Source organism: Ruditapes philippinarum, unplaced genomic scaffold, assembly GCF_026571515.1.
Source record: "Ruditapes philippinarum isolate M1 unplaced genomic scaffold, ASM2657151v2 ctg2894_1_1_1_1, whole genome shotgun sequence".
Taxonomy (NCBI): domain Eukaryota; kingdom Metazoa; phylum Mollusca; class Bivalvia; order Venerida; family Veneridae; genus Ruditapes; species Ruditapes philippinarum.
Genome location: NW_026856927.1, coordinates 20,110 through 40,003, shown reverse-complemented (window position 1 = coordinate 40,003; position 19,894 = coordinate 20,110). Strand labels below are relative to the sequence as shown.

The following is a 19,894-nucleotide window of genomic DNA, read 5'->3' as shown; positions in this document are numbered from 1 at the left end:
GAACTATCGATAACCTTTCAAAATTTCATTTTGTTTAGTTTCGCCCATTGTCTTCTCGTGAGGCACACGCATCCTTTTTAAATGATTAAATGTTGATTTCTGCTTATGCCGGTGCAAGGATAGGGACATGGACGGTAGCTTTCCAATACTGTCTATGAAAATGCTAAATAAAACCAAGCGTGTAACATCTTACTTTGCCGTTTTGGGCGTGCTTTACTTCAATTGAGTCAATGAGCTATAATGTTTCAAGCCTTACCAAATAACGAATTGATGGTCAAAAGATGTCTAACGCGGTTGCATGTTTGCTTATGTAATTGGGTTTCCATGTTATTTATAAATTTAGAATTATAGTGTTGCTTACAACATAAATGCTATGTCTATGTAGGTTAAAGCTGTCATCTTCTGAATTGCTTAAGCGGTATTAACAGTTATCGTCAAGTTATTTTTTTCTGGATATTTTTTTTCTAGCCAAGGGATGTTTGTAGCATGTCAGAAACTCGAAAACCCCTTTGGCATACATAAAATCAATAAACGTCATTTATTTGTCATACCAAGTTTGAAATTCTTATGCTCAGGCATTCTTAAGTTATTGATGGGAAATAATTTGGACTACGCACAGGAAGACGGACTGACCGACAGACAGACAAGTGCAAAGAAATATACACCTACAAATGTACTTCTTCGAAAAGATACATAATTAAGCACGTTTATATCACTTTATGATGAAAAGAACAACGTTTCTTCTAATTCTTTCGCAAGCTAGATGCAAGAATGAAACTGATTCGCATCCTTCAGCGCTTGAGATTAATAATGAAATCACACTGACCAGTTTCTGGCCATATTACCAAAAGCTTTCTGTAAACGGTTATCATTATGTTGTACCATCTTACGTGCATATTTCTTCATAAAATAAAACAAAACAAAGATTGCAATCTTCCAATATATATCTACTAAGTAATTTTTTTATTATACCAACATCTTTCAGTTTTATACGCATGCATAAAAGAAGGTTTATTACAAAAAAACGTCCATTAACACAACACCGTTTACTGCGATGTTATCTTAACTTTTTTATATATCCTATTTCACTTCAGTTTGTTGCTGTCTTCTATGGAAATATGGCAAAGATAATGCAAATGCAGCACCCGCGAATGACATGGTTCCCAGGAAATGGTATGACGCATAATAACTTCCGGTCAAATCCCTCAAAGAGCCTGAAATAAAGGATGATTTGTTTCAAAAATTATAAAAGTAATGGTTGGATACTACCTGTAAATCAATCACTAAATCTCAAATAGTTTGAAGATATCAGTTTTCGAGGAAAAACAACACACACTGTTTTCTTTGTGAAACAAATTAGAAAATAAGCAATTTAAAGAAAGAACGGTAACATACAAGCTCTATGAAAATTATTTTTGAGATAAACAAAGATGTTTCAAAATGTCCGTGTGTGGATTAACGTTAGTAGTGCAGTTAAACAACTTGACTTTTGTATAATCTACCATAGAAGGAATATAAACTACATGCATGTTCGTGTCATATTGAATTTATTCATAACACACGGTTTGTTCTTCCATTAAAAATACACTTCACAAAAAGACGGGGACTAATCTTGCCATTGATAGATATACAATACAAATTCATAGAATTTGGCAGAAATAGCACATAAATGTAAAGACTTAAAAGATTACCAAAAATATTTTAGTATTCAAATGATCATGAATATCAATTGCTTAAAATACATGAATGCTATTACCAATAACAAAGAATGTGCCTGCAACGGACAGCCCGTGACATAATATAGTGAATCCTATACAGGTTTTCAACTTGGGTAACGTCAAATATTCCACCAGAACAACTGGATACATTGATAGATATATATCAGAGCACAAACCTACAAAACAAAGACATGACGTTTTAATTGTTGGCTAACTCTTAAGACAGATTCCATTGTAATTGACATTACATGTAAAAGACTTGACATTATCAGAAAACATACCGGTATTAAGTAAGGAAAAGTATAGTAAAATTTAATCTGAGCATTTCAATACATTTATTTCTGTGGTTCAATATAATAAGATTATTTTATAAATATAATGTAATATAATGTTCACTGCATTAACAATTAAAAAAACAAACTTACCAATAATCACAGCCATAAAAACTAACAAAGGAAAAGACGTGAACAATCTAGCACAATGCGCTGTAATTCCGGCCAGTATTGAAACAACAGCTAAAAGTGTAGTCAATCTAATGAACTTTTTGTCGGCAAATAAGGCACACATTATTCTTGAAAACATTCCAATACCATATGCAATTGACATCAGGATTCCAGTCTGGTCCGAACTTAAACCTATATCTTTTGCTAATGGAGCTATAAACAATGGAATTAAATAGCTGGTCGATACAAGCATAGCAGCCATCAATAAAAACATTGGGAATAATGGACTTTTAAACAGTTTCATTTCGAATGAAGCTTTAAGGTTATTGATAAATGCTGACTTTGTGTTTCTGTTTATGCTTTTTGTGTTCATGTCACCTGTTCCTTTGTCTTGAGTATCAATATAAGACCCATAAATTCCGTCAGCACTTGAAAACAGCGTCATACATGACCGTGATATTGGCTGGACAGAACTATTCAACTGCAGTAACTCATTACTTTGAGAAACAGTTTGTTGCTCCCTGGAACCAAGAGACAATGCTCTAGCCCGTGGTAACAATTGGGAACCAGATTTTGTGTCTTGAAATTTTGTATCTAGTAACGGTTCCAGTTTTTCATCTTCTTCAGTATTTACCAAAATCTTTTCAGAGTTTGTCTTATAATTTATGTTTTCTGCCGTCTGTTTATGCCTTTCAAAAGAGTTAATTGGTCTTAACAATGCACTGGTTACAAGAATATTCAAAGTGAGGCCAGCGACAATCATATATGTTCCCGTATATCCATAGTCTGTGAACAATGTAGAAAAGATTGGGGCAAATAATAGCCCGCCAAAACTAGCACCACTAAATGCTAAACCGTTTGCCAATCCTCTTCTCTTATCGAAATATTCTCCAAGAGTTGCAATGACAGCAGGGTTTGTCAAAGCGATTCCAAAACCTACAAAGAATAATCAAAATTATGCGGGAGTAATGACATACAATCATTTAGAACTAAAGATGCTGAAAACTAATGCATCTACTTATTATTTAGAGAAATACTTTCTTTCTACTTGATATGGAATTACATTGAAAGTAATTTTTGTTTGAAATATCTAATGAGAATCTGGCCATTGATGTAACCAAGACAACACCAACATGGCTTACCTTCTAGGAAACCTATTGACAGGAAAAGCAGACGTAAATCTTTCGCGAACGCTGAGATCATGTGTGCAACTGTGATAGACAAAGCTCCGAGCATTATCGATGTCCTCTTAGACATGACCTGCAACCCTAGAGCCGTGATGATCAAAGCTGCAAATAATCAGAAATCATCAAAATTCATTATCATTGACATCCATCCTTTAAAAGTAATAAAATCATAGGGAAATAGAAAGATAAGTGAAAATAGCAGATTCAATTGAAAGAAAATGAAAAATAGTTTTATATTATGTATATAAAACAACATTTCGACTCGTCAATAGGTTGCTAAATCGTCTAATGTTTGCATTAATTTCCACATTAAAACTATGCAAATGGTTTTACTTTTGTAACCGAGTATCAACAGTCTTCTTTAATTATCTTAATTATCTCTTAGATTGTTTTACAGCTTAAGATCCTGTAACACAACTTTTTATGGTTTTAAATCATAAATATGATGCTCAAATTAAAATTTATCAATATTGTAAGTTCCAAAAAGCATTATTTATAAAGGTATTACCGAACTTAACATTTCATGTAAATAAAGGGCGGTTATAGAAAATTTATTATCTATAAAGACTAAGTTAAATTTTTCAATAAGAAATGAATGCATATATTTTAATGATTACATATTATATGTAAAAATATTTGCAGTAGATATTTTACATATTCTTCGATGTTTGAAAATTGTTTAATATGTATGATTATAGACATATATATATATAATTTCACTTAAGTGTGGTATATAACCTCAATTTCAACATACAAGATCTTTAAAGTAAGGAAGAACAAAACATTGCTAGTATTTAGGCTTATCTTACACGAGAAACTCATGACTAGATTATGCATGGTTGTCAGTAATGACGTCAGAGAAGCTGAAGATCCAAACTTGGTCTGTATAGCGACGAACAAAATACCATAATTCTTCCTTATACCTCCGTGTATAATCATAAATAATGTTGTTCCTGCAAACGATGATATGATTTGTTGTTATATTGGAATTTATCATTTTTCAAATTCAAACACAATGTTATGAAGCAAAACCGAATCCAAACAAACAAAATAAAAACATAGCAAGACTAATCAAACTATTATGCAGACGACGTTCTACAAACTATCTTTTAAATATGTATGATAATCTTCTAATTTGTAATGATATTTTATTTTGTAATGATATTTTAATTTGCAATAATCTTTTGGTACTTACCGGCAAGTACAAACCATGCCCAGCCTTTGTCTATCGGTAAATGTGTGGTTTTAACTTCTTCTATGGTAGATTGCTTCTCTCTCTCGTCTCCGGTAGCAATAGAATGATCCACGTGTTCCTGCGCGTGGTTGTTGTCTAGTCCAGACAGCTGTTTATGTTCTACCATAGTCATTTCCTCTGTTGAATTTTCAATTTTGCCATATCTGCGACCTTATACAATATCAAACAATAAACCACAAAGATCCGGTTTGAAAATGAAATTAGGTATTCATTTATTCAAATTTGAAACTCACGACCTTTTGCGAAGTTCACCTGAAAAATATTTAAAATAAAAAAGAATATTAAACGACATAAACCTGTAAAATGATATTTGTTATTTACTTACTATTTCTAGCAACATAATTTATGAATTGTCTTTCATGGAATTTTTTCATTGTGTCAAAGGCCGCTGCAAACGCCAAATATGCATATTCTCATCCTATCGTTAGCTTTGAATTATGCAATGGAAGCTCAAACCATAGCAAATTTTGAATCAACGTGAATGCAAAGTTATACAATTCTTGTGTGATGATGAAGTGAATATTAACGTATATGAGCGTCGGTTATTTATTATTTACATAAGCCTGATCCACAGACTTGAATATTCTCCGAAATCTTCATACAATAACTATTTCATTTTATGAACAATTTACAATTCATCATTGGTAAAGTTTCCAATTTGACGCGAACACAACATAATTAACTGGACGGGAAGCGCACTTTCCAGTTGTAGGCATTTGTTTCCAATTCTATAGAGTGTATTTCAAAGCGTGTTTATTAGAAGGCAAAACAAAATGCCTTTTCACTTCATCGTAGTTATATAATCCAGTTTTAATCCATCAACCATTAGCTGTTAATATTATGTGCTTACGAATGAATGAATGCAATGTTAAAATAGATATAAAGTTTTGATCCCCAAGTAAATTTTATGTAAACTTCACGTCCTTCACTTTCTTAACCACTACTATATATTGAAAGCGTTGGTTTACTAGTCTTCAGAATAAATCATAATTTAGATTCAACTAATTTGATATGAGATTTACCAATTTCCTGCTTAGTTCGCGAAGGTTCAAGCTGATACTATGAACAAAGTAAAGAGTTGTTTACTAAAAGAGGATGTAAGATGACATTAGAGCATTAGAGCGAAACCAAATATGTTACCACTACATTGTATACATATTATTTTGAAATAAACTTAAGCAGTGATTTTTAATTAGATAATATTCAAATATAGAAAAATCGAAGTGAGAAAGAAGACGACATAAAAATGTGTGACTCATAAGAAAGAGCTTTTCTTTTCTACAAAACAAATAATAAAGATTGTTTTTACCTACATGTAATTTTATATCATCTTGCTCTTTGGACAACTGGTCTGGCTTTTCATTACTACTAAAATCCAAAGTATATTATTAACATATGAAGACTGTTATACACTGTTTCATACTTTACGTGTAGTAAAAAAAAAATATCATTCATCATATCCATGATAATGCCTTTTTAAAAAGAACGAAAATGTGTAATTTAATGTAAACAAACACACACACACACGAGATAAATGTTGGTTATTTATTTTTGTGTTCTAAATTGATCGTCCGTGTGGTAAATATGTAAATTATATCATTTACATGTTTACCTAAAACGTACCAATATAACTGGTGTTGAAAGGCCACTGACTTTATTTATAATTACAGTTTAGAGTTAATTTTACTGTTAATTAAAGAAAACAAGTTCTTTACACTTCAAGATTAATTGGAATAAATGATTGATAAATAGACAGATGAAACTATAACCAATAAATAAATGCACGACAATTGTAAGATAACTTTTCCTCATTTTCTCATGATTTAAAACAAACGCGTTAAATAAAGAGTAACAATTTCTGGCGTAAAACAAGGGAATATATTTATCAAAGTGCATACAGCGCGGAAAAATGCATGAAACATCTAAAAGTAGACATTTTATAAAATCATCTGAAAGTATAAACGTAATATAAAAACATCTGAGAAAAGAGATAATTGAAAATCATCTGAAAGAAGACATATATGTAACCCATGTATACAGAAACGGACGTTCAAACGGGACAATACTTATGTGGTTACTTCATTGTTCTCTCTATTGTTCTTCATAACTTTTAAAGCAACATGAAGGAAAATAGCCACACAAAAGCTTATGGAATGAATGACATCAAAGAAAAAGAATAGTTACCTTTTGTTCCTATACCTACAGAAGTATTCAAATGTTAGCTTGCAGAAACAGAAAATTAGTTCTGAATGAAAACATTTAATAAAAGATCTTCTTGAACTTAAAGTTCAATACCAGTATATGGGTCAGTCTTTTATACGATTGATTTGTAAAAATAGCCAATTTGATAACTCTAATAAAGTACGTTTCTTTAAATTAAGTGCTGTACTTCAAATAAAGCACATCGTATTTTGTAGACAAAAAATACACGGGTCATTTGGCTATATAATACAGAGACTGGAAATTAGTACAATTATATTCAGATGTGGGACTCTGCGGCACCGAGGATGGGTACAGCAGACAGAGCACTTAGTAGAGAACAGTTTTGTCTGGAGCATGGGTTTTTTTTATAGAAATTCCTAAGTGATTCCTAAGTCATAGGACTTGTGACAAACTATAGGACTAACTTAAGACCGTTTCAATGAATATTTTCATCTTGAGTAAAAGTTTTATACTTTAATTTATCTAATACGTTCTCCTGCAAAAAAAGATATAAAATACAATGGCATGAGCTTCAAGCTACAATGTGTAAATAATCATCTGCATCAGAAACTGCATGAAAGCCTTAACATTAAGGAGTCATATGTTAAAACATTTTCTTTGAAACGAAAATAGTCTCAGTTTTGGACATATTTTAGACTTAGGACTTTCCATGAGACGCAACGCTCGAGTGTTTATATTAAAAAAAACCTTGATCTTTTTTCGTAAAAAAAAATTAGTGATGGTGAACTTGTCTGCATAAATCTTCCTTAAGACATGACGTATGTAGTTATATGCGCACTTTTATGACTTTCAAGATGATCATGGTATTCAGTTTTGAAATCCGTCTATTTGAGTGAAATGTAATGTGACAATTTAGTTTAATCATATTTTATTGCATATTTACATACAGTATAATATATTAACACAATTTAACATCATTATCTTACAAACATAATTACAATGTACTTACAAAGTAGTCAGACCAAAGTTATACCAACTTTATTTGGCCATTCTTGAAGGGTATATCTTATTGGTTCATTTTAACTTTATAACTAAGTGCCATATATTACTATAAATTGTTTGGAAAAAAATCGCTCTATCTTAAAAGCCAAACAAAGAAATAAAATCGTGTTGATTCGACACTCTGCACAATATTGACACAGCACAATTTACATTTATAAACAACGGTAGTTTGCAATTACCACTTCCGTCTATGAACAGGCTCAATGCAACATTTAACCATTTGCCATATTTGCGGTTCTCTAGGGATACTTATTTTTAATGCAACTGCAAAATGAAAAAAAATATCAGGATATAAATTTTAAAGCATAAATTTCAAAGCACGAGAATTGAAATCTGATAAAGGGGCTGAATTATGATTTCAGCTATCTGTTGCCTTGTTTTTTTCTTTTTTATTTATTTCTTTTTTTATATATCTTGCGTTGTCCTTTTGAAAGATAGCCTATGTGAAAAATGTTGTGAGATAATTGTTTATAGACATTTTTTTTTATTACAGAATTGTTATATTCATCTGTTCATTCGAGGTCACTGATTGCATCAGATTTTGTGTCGAAGACCGATTGATGCGCAAACAACGATATGTTTTTAGAAAAGAAAAGAGTTTAAAACGTAAATATCTACATATCAATAGTTGTTAATGATATATGACTTTTCTTAAAGAATGAGCAATCATTTGAAGCGTGAAAAATGATAAAAAAAACTAATCTTGTTTAGATATTACAGGGAAAAAAAGAACTACGTTTTGATAAAATACCATTATCATCTTATGTTGTTATCAACTTTTTGATGCATGCCTGCAGACAAGAACGGGAATATTAGAACGCTTGTGTCACAGTGCTGGCTATGTAAATGTAGACAGAGCACTATAGTACGAGCGTATATTCTGTCCTTATCTCTACTGCAAGCTATTATATCGTAATGTGTTTTTCATTGTAATATGTACAAAGAAGTACAAACCCGATTAAAAAACTAAATTCAAGTTTGTAATGGTGAAAGTGTGATTTATTCACCATACATTTTCTGTAAATACTGTGCTTTTATTTTTTTTATATAATAACACAAAACATCAGTCTTTCAAAATAGACACAGTCATGTATTATGTCTTACAAATGAAAATTACTGTACTTTATATTTATATAACTATATCAGTTGTTTACAGCAGTACATACCAAAATGTTTATATGCATTTTTTTAAAAATAATTTCCTCACATCTCATCCACATACTATTTCAGCTACCATGTAAAACATAATTATGGAATTAAACTTCGTTTTCTTGCTGTCGCCTATGCAAATACGGCAAAGACAATGCAAAAGCAGCTCCAGCAAATGACATGGTTCCCAGAAAGTGGTATGACGCATAATAACTTCCGGTTGAATCTCTTAACGAACCTGAAATAGAATATGATTTGAAAAATAATAATATAAAACAAAATTATTCATCTAATTAAAGAACAGAAAGAACCCATTTTTTTGGGTTATAATACGCTTAATAGCAGTATTAAAAAGTTATCTTTTAATTATGAAAGAACCCCCATACAGGAAATTTGTCCGAAAAATGTTTTGAATTTTTAATACTTCTTTAATTTCCTTGTCGGTTTCTATTATTTCCTATTATGTATTATCAAAGTAATCATCCCGGCAGTGTTTAGCCCTTGTGTCATATCCTGTTTTGGTTCTGCTTGCTACCTTGTCGGTGGTCCCGTGTTGCTGGGTCGTGTGGAGGTTGCGTTCATTGAATGTCGCCCTTCCTTGGTGATCTTGTTTTTCATAATTTATCAAACTAGGTGCACCATACAGGGGCCGGGTTTTACTTCTTGATATGATTCATGTAACTTTTAGTTCTAGGCAATACTACATACTAGATATTTCTACTATGGGCATTCTAGTTTTCCAAAGGAAAATTAAAATGTTACCTTTAGTTTAAACATGTCTAAAAAAAACTGGATGAAGTGTGATCCATCGGAAGCATCAATCACATCAAAATAACATAAAAAATTGCAGACTCTGTTGACTGAGTCTGTAAATGAGGGATAATGAAAAAGGGTAACATCATTTACGCCCCTAGCACCGGCTTTAGCGGTACTCAACTTTCGATTATCAATCAATGATCCCGAAGGATCAGAAAAACATAACAACACTGAAGTGAAGTATATGGCAACTTTTTTACAGCTGCCACACGGCATTTAACTCCGCTGTTGTGAAGTATAAAACATCTGGATAAAGTGTGATCCCTTGGAAGCATTAATCACAACAAAATTACATGAACATTGCAGACTCGGTATGATTGATTACGTACAAGTCACGAGCCCTTTGTCGTGGTTTATAAACCATTTTTAGAGGTCAACTAGGAAATGCTACATGTCTAATATCCAAACTGTCGCATTATGAATTCAAAAAAAAAAATACTAAAATGTAGCTTGCAAAATACCACTATTGTCCATGACACACCTAATCAAACTGCGTCTGAATCATTCTTATTTTTGCCGTTTAAGGCGTTTCTTTGCAATTCCGTTTTTATCTATTTTATTGTCACATCAGTGTTGTTTTTTAATGTGGATGCTGTAAATAATCGCCCCCCCCCACCCCGCGCTTCATTCAAGCTCGCTTTTAGTGCTTGTAATGGTACTGCATGAAAATTACACATTGAAGGTTCGATTATTACCACAATACAATGTATTAACATGTCTTCGGTGCATCTAATTCCCAAAATTTCAACATTGCCACATTTATAAATGTTGACTACTGCTCAGTTCGGAGCTAACGCGTGGATAGTAGTTTGCAAGTACCAGTACCGTCCATGAACGGATTCAATGGGACTTAGCCTGCAGTATTATCAATTTTGCCATTTTGGCGTTCTTTAGGGAATTCTTTTCCTCTCTTTCTTTCTTATTGTTTCCTTTTTTTAAACCAGAGACATGACTTATGTAACGTTTGCAGAAGCCAACACACTGAAATTACTTAAATATGCTTGTATGATAAGCAAGAAACCAAAATGTATCTTTATTTAAATGATCACGACGATCGAATGCTATCACGGAAATATAAGTCTATGAAATAAATATTGAATAGATAAATGGTAATACCGACAACAAGGAATGTGACTGCAACAGCCAACCCGTGACATAATATGGTGAATCCGATACAGGTTTTCAACTTGGGTAAAGTCAAAAATTCCACCAAAATAACTGGATACATTGATAGATATATATCAGTGGACAAACCTACAAAACAAATACATAGCTTTGTAATTGTTTGGTAATATCAAACACTTATTTCATTGTCATTTTCATAAGGATTACATAGACTGACACTTATAAGAAATGATATAAACTAAAAGAGTATAATTGATCTGAAGTATAAATTGTAGACAATTCCATGCCTTATTTTGATAAGTCGGTCATTGTAATAGCTTTAATTAATTCATGAATAAATTGTTTTATAGTTGGTTTACTGCTTTCACAATTTAAATGAACCACATACCTATTACCACAGCCATGAAAACCAATAATGGAAAAGAAGTGAACAATCTTATGCAGTGTGCTGTTATTCCCGACATTATTGAAACAACTGCTAAAAGTGTAGTCAACCTCATAAACTTTTTATCAGCAAATAAAGCACAAGTAACTCTGGAGAACATCCCAACACCACATACAATTGACATCAATAATCCAATCTGGTCCGCACTTAAACCAATATCATTTGCTAAAGGAGCTATAAACAGTGGAATTAAATAACTGGTTGGTGCAAGTACTGCTGCCATCAGTAAAAACACAGGAAATAATGGACTTTTAAATAAATTGACCTCAAATGAAGCTTTAAGCTTATCTAAAATTGTTGTCTTTGGGATTTTGCATTCGTCATTGTCGTTCTTGTCGTCTATTTCGTTGTCTCGGATATCAGTAATAGATCCATAAATCCCGTCAACACTTGCATACAACGCCACACGTGAACGTGATAATGATTCAACAAGATTATTTAAGGGCGATAACCCTTTATGTGAACCTTGAGAAACAGTTTGTGCTTGTCTGTTACCGACAGACAAGGCTCTTGCCCGCGGTAATAATGGTGAACCAGATAGTTTGTCAGGAGAACTGCTTATTAAATTCTTGTTTAAAACTGGCATAAATTTTTCATTTTCTGCAGTATTTGCCAAAACATCTGTTTTACATTTTAACTTTTCTGCTTTCTGGGTATTTCTTTCAAAAGATTTCAATGGTCTCAACAAAGCACTTGTTACAAGAATATTCATGGTTAATCCAGCGATTATTAAAAATGTTCCCGTATATCCATAGTCTGTAAACAATGTTGAAAAGATCGGTGCAAATAACAGACCGCCAAGACTACCGCCACTAAATGTTAAACCGTTTGCTAGTCCCCTTCTCTTATGGAAATATTCTCCTAGAGTTGCAATGATAGCAGGATTTGACAAGGCAATTCCTAGACCTATAAAAGCATAAACAAAATGATGCATTTGTAGTACATGAGCGTTCACTAAAATGTTTCAAAATAAACTAGTAAAACCAATGATCTTAAAAAAATTTAATACTTAATTAATGTGACGTCCTTTCAATACTCTTTTACAGTACTTAAATATGCTAAAAATTGGCAACAGAGTTTGGCCATTGTGGTAACAAGACAGAATCTATTGGCTTACCTTCTAGGAAACCTATCGAGACGAACAGCAGACGTAAATCTGTCGCGAACGCTGAGATAATGTGTGCAGCTGTGATAGTCAAAGCCCCTAGCATTATTGATGTCCTCTTAGACATGACATGCATCCCTAGAGCCATGATGATCAAAGCTGCAACCAGTAATGAAAGTGGAGATCAATCGAGTGCAATGAAATAAAAATATAAAAACAAATGTACATTGTATGTAAAATTATCAAAGAAATTAGTTAAAAAAATAAGCAACATTTACAGGAACTCTATGCATAATTTGCCAGATTATCTTTTTGCATTAATTGTCACTTGCAAAACTCTGTAAAAAATGTCTACTTTAGTCATATATCATTGAAATTGACATTTGATATCAAGAGCTAATAACCGGAAATAAGATACCCACTCCGGTGTGCAGATTTATACCTATTTAAGTTAAGCCTCTGATTTCCTTCCATATACAGTTGACTCTCGGTAACTCGAAATCCAAGGGACTGAGCATTTTTTTACTTCGAGAGAAACGGAATTCGAGTAACGTGGATCTGCATGTATATTGTTTACATAGGAACAAAAACATAATCATGATAGTAACAAGACCATCTTACACAAGAAGCTCATGACTAGATTCTGCATTGTTGTCAGGAGCGCCGTTAGAGAAGCTGTAGATCCAAACTTGCTCTGGATAGCCACGAACACTATACCATAATTCCTCTTTATACCTCCGTGTAAAATCATATAAAATATTGTTCCTGCAAAAGATAAAGTTTGAAATTTTTCAACGTAATGAATATGGCATAATTAAACTTATTAAGATATTTGAGACATTCTTCTGTCATAAGTATTGAAAATAAAGTACAGTGTCAAATACATTTAGAAACCCAAATAATTTATTCTGTACAATCCGATATCACTTTGCACATCACGGTAAAATTGAAATTCTTGAAATGAATGTTTAGAAATGATGTTATCTTGTTAAAGATACATATGCATTGATATGTGTTATATAGCATGAATAAATTTATGCTAGATTCTTTTATTTTATTCAAAACCCTTCCCCTTTTTTGAAATTACAATCAGTTGTCAATGAAAATACTATGTATATCGATCTGAAAGTAAGTTTCAAAAATTTGTAAAGGTATATATATTAATTTTAAAAAACGATCTAAAATGACCTGTGAAAATGTTTGGCAATCATGATATTTGTGATGATATTGCTGCTTACCGGCAAGAACAAACCATGCCCAGCCTTTGTCTATCGGTAAATGTTTGTTTCTCTCGTTTTCAGTTTCTCTCTTCATGCTAATTCACTTCTCTTTTATGCCTTTCTTGACACCAGCATCAGCAGCGAATTTCTGGTCGGGACTAACGATAAATCAAGACAATTGTACCTGTTCTATATCTTTGTGCACGACAGAATAAAAAAGAAATGGAAAAAATTAAAGAAAGCCTAAGAAGGCAAATTTGAAAATATTTCAGTTTCGGTTTGAATAATCTTGTGAACGATAGTAATTACTGTATTTTTCAGTCTTTGCCTCCCAGCCGAAGCATTCTTCTGTTGAGTTTTAATTTATATATTATTGACCTTTAATTTATACATTATTGACCTGTAAATTATATACATACATAATATGATAAACTGGCATTAGTAACCGACCAACTTATACAATTTCAATCAAGCATATAACAAATGTGAAGATGGAAATAAAGATAGTCTTTTGTAACAATAATTATTTTTTGGACAGTTGTAAATAAGACATTTAATATTGTACTTGAAAGCACTTCAATGAAGACAATATTCAATACGTGTTATATTAAGTAATCATTTACAGTTCCCATCACTCAACACATGTTTGTAAAAATTGCTAGTTTTTGCATTATTTTACCAATTAATTTCCTTAATATTTACCTCCTATCATTGACGTAAACAACTGCAAATTTTAATGTCTGCAGATAAACATATATTTCAATAGTTTGATATATTAATTTTTCGTTTTTAAATATCAAGCAATCACTTACCGAATTCGTATATTTTGCACTTGCCTGAGCGCAATGTATACATGTACTGTAATGAATTCATTATTTATTACTTTACTTTTACTTGAACAAGAACGATTATCTGCAGTACACATTATTGTTGTTGATGGTGTTAGTAGTAGTGGTGTTGCAGATACTGATTATACTGTTGCCGCTAACAAAAAAAAATGTTTGAACTAACACGACGACGGTTTACCAAAAAATTAATTGTTACTGCATCTTCCTTTCTATTGATGTCGTCCAAACATGACACAAGATGTCGTTACAGCATTAGAGCGAAACCAACTATTTTTAAACTTCATATTTTATATAATGTATAAGTATGACATAAACTTGAATATACAAATAAAAGTTAGAAAAAAGTACATTGTAGCAAAATATAATGTGGAAGTTAACGATATAAAAGGTGTTAGATATACGCTACTCAAGGAAGAAAACAGAAAATAAGGAATAAAAAAATATGAAAATCATATGTGATTATTTTTAGATTATATTATATGGTGTATTATATCTGTACGTGTTTTAGCTTTATGATTATTGCACTTATCTTTTATCAGTATAATCCATAATGTATTACTTCCATATGAAGACTGCTTTACACTGATTCATTGCTGACATGTTGTCAATATTATCCTTTAACAATTGTTTTATCTATATTCTATATAAACACAAAATCAGTCCATGTCTTAGCGTCTATAAATAGAGCGAACATGTATAAACGTAAATAAAACATATAACCACGATGTTGGGTTGCAATGTATCCAATTAAATTGATCGCCCGTATGCTAAATATGTAAATTATATCATATACAGGTACATTTAAAACATAAAATCATTCTTGGTTCATATATGCATGGGAACATCTGTTACTAGGGCATTTGATTGCATGGTGAGATTTTAGACCAAATTTAAGACAGCTGTAGTTAAAGGCATATGCTACAGCTGCATATAAACATAAAGTTGAAATAAAACTGTTTATTATATACTTTTAAATGAAATATTGAGAAATATTGATGAAATAAAATGCGTATTTTCATTTTCCGTATTTTCACTGTAAAAATTTATTTTTCACTGCAGTGAAACATATTTTCCGTATTTTCACTGGTGTCTTGCCGGACTACTTTCTTTTAAATTCTGCCAGTACTCAAAATTTAAGGGAAAGTCTTGCAAATTTTAATGTCCTGAAAGAGAAAATTGTATATAAAAAGCAGAAAATTCAAGTTTTTTCTATAAATACATGATTTATTTTCATCTTGTGGCATGAAAATTACCATATTTCACTCGTGGCTACTGCCACTCATGAAATATTTATTTTCATACCACTCAATGAAAAAAAAAACATGTATTTATAGAAAAAACTTGAATATCCTCTATATATTATTTATACATTGCATTATCTAAGAATATGATAACAGAAACACTGGGATTCATAATCTGTCATTAATCAGAAAGTCACTTTCAATGACGTATAACTTGAAACAAAGCCGGTTAACCACTTTTTTGGTTTGATTGTTTATTTGTTTGTTTAATATATCATATTCATAATTCATGCAAAGTTTGAATAAATTGATATACAAAATTTATTATTCTACTATAACCACTGCATACGCCTTTAAAACAGACTGCTTATATACTCTAATGGGTTAATGTGACATAGTGTTAAAAAGGTAAAAAAACAACATATATACACTTAACAAATCTTATAAATGTGCATGTATGATATATAATGTGAGTCAATATTGACCCTATTATGTTGGAATTTTCAATATATATAGGTGAGAGACATGGTATGATACTCCATTTATTTATTTTTATAAGAAACACAAATTTAACACACATGGCCTATAAATGTGATTGTGATTTCGCAAAATTATAACACCTGTGATTTCTATTCTAAAACAATGTTCGTTTACAATGACTTTGATAATAACATGGTAGTTTGATTTATTGTTTGTACATTTAATTTCAGGGTAGATTTTAATCTAAAGAAATCTTGGCTGGTTACTTGGCAATGGTCTGTTGCACTCCACAGGGAAGTTCAGCAAGTCTGTGCCACTAACAATGTGTTCATTAACAGTAATTTCAATACAATGAGCTTCAAACTACGGGTTTATCAATGTCTTAAGAACAACATATGATTGCAGTTTTTACAGGATGCCTTACATGTACACAGGCAGATCGCCAATAATCTTTCTAAACATTCATAAACAACATCAATGAATCGGAATATCACCAACATCAATCAATGAATTGGAATATCACCAACATCTCTAGACTTAAATGTGATAGAAGCTATACGGAAATGTGATAGAATCTCAATGGGGTTAAATGAACCACCTCATAAGCAGTTTTCGTACAGTGGCACAAACCATCGACTACGAATATGCAAAGATTGTCTGTCCAATAGAGAATAAATCTCCTCCAATATTATGAAAAAGACTTGGTCAAATCCATACCACAACGCTGCCAGGTTGATAACAACATTCATACGATATAAGAATAATTTTCAATGATACATTAATTTTGCGACATTGGCGTATAACGCACGTTACATATTTTTGGCATGTTTATTTAATTTGTGTTTCTTATGATATTTGATAAATGGAATATCATATCATGTCTCTCAACTGTATATAATGAAAAGTTCAGCACAATCGTGCCAAAATTGACACACATAATAATAATATTATGATACCATTTATACATGCACACTCATATGATTTGTTAAGTTGAATACATTTAACTAATTTGGGCGGGACAGACTATGTAAGAAGATTCATGAATAGAAGATGGATAGAAGATGGATACAAAAAAAATGTATCCAGTGTTTCCGTCGCAATCATGTTTTTTATAGAAAGACCTTCGATCCACTGTTTCTGCCTCAATATTTTAGAGATAGAACCCTAAATCCACTATAGCCGTCTCATTATTTTCTGTACAGATAGACACTTGATGCTTCCAACAGTCTCGTCGCTATGCTATAACAATTACACATCGTTTTATTTGCAGGTGTATAATGTAGATGTTAAAGTACGCAAATTTGAATCTAACAATGGAGATTAAATGTAAACTACAATAGTAAGCTTGTTTGTTGGATTTTAAGACACGCGGAAACTGTAAATGAAATATGGCAGTTTTCCAGTTTTCATGTCAAGGAAGGTCAACAGTGCCCTTTCTTGATTAGCAGGCACCTGATAAGACTAAATTCGATAGGATAGCTTCCTTACATAAAAGAATTCAAAATCCATAACGGGATTCACTGACTGGACCCACAGCAATGAAGGACATGTGATATGAAGTTGGCGACATTAAGAACTCGGCCACGGAGGTCCCTTCACCTCAGCTATATGTCATTATACTATGTGTATTTGCGTGATTTTGAGAGTATATATGTATAATTTAAGGAATTTGTTAACAGAAGCTATGTTCTTCATCTCAGAATTCTTATATTCATCTGGTTATTGAAGATTGATTGCTGCTTAAACCGCGGAACGATTCAAAACATATATCAACAGTGGTTGATTAAATTATTAATTATTTTGTTTTTTCTGCCCGACAATCATTCTCCCTCAGTTTATGTCTCAAACTGTTCAAAAGCATTGTTTTCATTTCATTCATTGTTAAGATTCAATAAGTTATACATGTATCTGTAATTTTTTTTATTTTTTTTTTCAAATAAAATCATAAATGGACTTAATATAACAGTTATTAATATGTTTGTTTTGTTTACTTCGAGACTTCCGTTGTCGGATTATTATCAGGTTTCAAAACTGTCATTGTTTCAATGTTATAGGAATAAGAAAACACTATTGCAATCTAATTTAAGACATGCCTTTGTAAGATTGTCTAATCATCTATTTATATAAAATTATATCGGTAAAAATGAGTGCGTAGTAATACTAGAAAATGCTTTTCGTGTCATTTTCAATACATGTATTTACAAAAACAATCATTTAGAGTAAGCAGCCTTTTAAATTATTTAACGTTGTGAAATATTATCTTTTATATATGGAAGCTTGAATTTACCCCCCGAGATGCCGTGGTCCGTGATAATTTATATGTGGTCATGTTGATATATGTTAGTCCGACATGGCGTGCTGTATTATGGTTTTGATGGAGAGACATAGAATCTGTACAACATCTGTATCAGACCATGTCGACATAACTTATGTCTATTATAAAACAGGACGGGGACCATTTGAACGTCATAATTATTATCCGGAAACTAAATCCCGCCCATCGAGTAATGACTGATGTGTTTTTTAGTTTCCTTTTAATTTCATATGTACAATACTATAACTCAGAATAATACATTTGGCTGCAAACTGAAATATCATTTTAAAGGTGTCCAAACGTCTTGATAAGTGTACATGTATATACGTATATAAAATACTAGTATATGGTTGCTAACCAAGCACTGACTAGAAAAATTGTCACGGTTCGGAACTGTTCACTATTTCGGGGCGATGATGTGTAAGCGGCCGGATAGCTCAGTCGGTAGAGCTGCGGTACGGTATTCCGAGGGTCCCGGGTTTGAGTCCCGGTCAGGCTGCACATTTTTCTCACCCTGTGACATAATTTATTTGGTATAACTGCTAGTTAGATAAAAACGCATATACAAAATGCACTGCAGAAACGGACATATACCAAATTTTATATTAAAACGCAAATGACCTTTCAAAGTGTCTACCAAGATGCTCTTCAAAGGGTGAACAATTCAAAGATTTTGGTTTGGTGGGAGGAGTTTACTTTCCGAATATTAATTGGGTCTTTCCGACAGTGCCCATGATGTTAATACGCGGTGATATTCTCCAAGAAGCAGATATAACAAGGCTTGTCGAGATAAAATACGTTGACATAGCTATTATTGATTCCCATTAACTCCATTACTGACAAAAAATATGTCGACATGCCTTGAAACAAACGTTGCCCATACGTCTTTATTATCTCACCAAACAATAATAGAAGACGACATGTCGCGTAAATATAAGTCGACATGACGACACACGAGTAATCACGAACACGGCATCTAGGGGGTCAATTCAAGCTTCCATATTTATATATTCACCAATTACTGATAACTTCAAATTTATGGACGACGTATAGCATATACATACATGTTGTATAGGTTATCATAAACAATTTTAATTTCATGAGATACACATTTACTGACGTTTTCTATAAACAAAAGTTCACCATATAAATTTTCGAATTTTGGATTCTAATTCAGCCAGAGTAACTGACATGGAAAGAACAAACAGAGGCAATATTCATATTGATATAATATGTTCCCTTGTTTCCTTTAAAATGATACGCAGCAGCAACTTTTGATGCCGATGACAGCATGCGATCAAAGTCGTTTAAGTTTTTTATTTG

General features: G+C 32.0%; 2 protein-coding genes across 2 annotated transcripts; both read right to left on the bottom strand.

Annotated features, from left to right (window-relative positions):
- Window positions 1-970: 970 nt before the first annotated feature.
- LOC132748159 (uncharacterized) lies at window positions 971-14,004 on the bottom strand. Its single transcript, XM_060737710.1, has 12 exons — window positions 13,707-14,004; window positions 13,066-13,233; window positions 12,481-12,627; window positions 11,307-12,269; window positions 9,122-9,215; window positions 5,913-5,971; window positions 4,544-4,753; window positions 4,158-4,301; window positions 3,304-3,450; window positions 2,144-3,097; window positions 1,757-1,894; window positions 971-1,214 (listed from the first exon to the last, which is right to left on the bottom strand). Exons 1-12 carry the CDS (start codon window positions 13,780-13,782, stop codon window positions 1,081-1,083), a joined length of 3,234 nt encoding a protein of 1,077 aa, XP_060593693.1. The 5' UTR covers window positions 13,783-14,004; the 3' UTR covers window positions 971-1,080.
- On the bottom strand, window positions 7,605-12,798 carry LOC132748160 (monocarboxylate transporter 12-like). The gene is made up of 4 exons (XM_060737711.1): window positions 12,481-12,798; window positions 11,307-12,269; window positions 10,910-11,047; window positions 7,605-9,215 (listed from the first exon to the last, which is right to left on the bottom strand). Exons 1-4 carry the CDS (start codon window positions 12,614-12,616, stop codon window positions 9,085-9,087), a joined length of 1,368 nt encoding a protein of 455 aa, XP_060593694.1. The 5' UTR covers window positions 12,617-12,798; the 3' UTR covers window positions 7,605-9,084.
- Window positions 14,005-19,894: the final 5,890 nt, after the last annotated feature.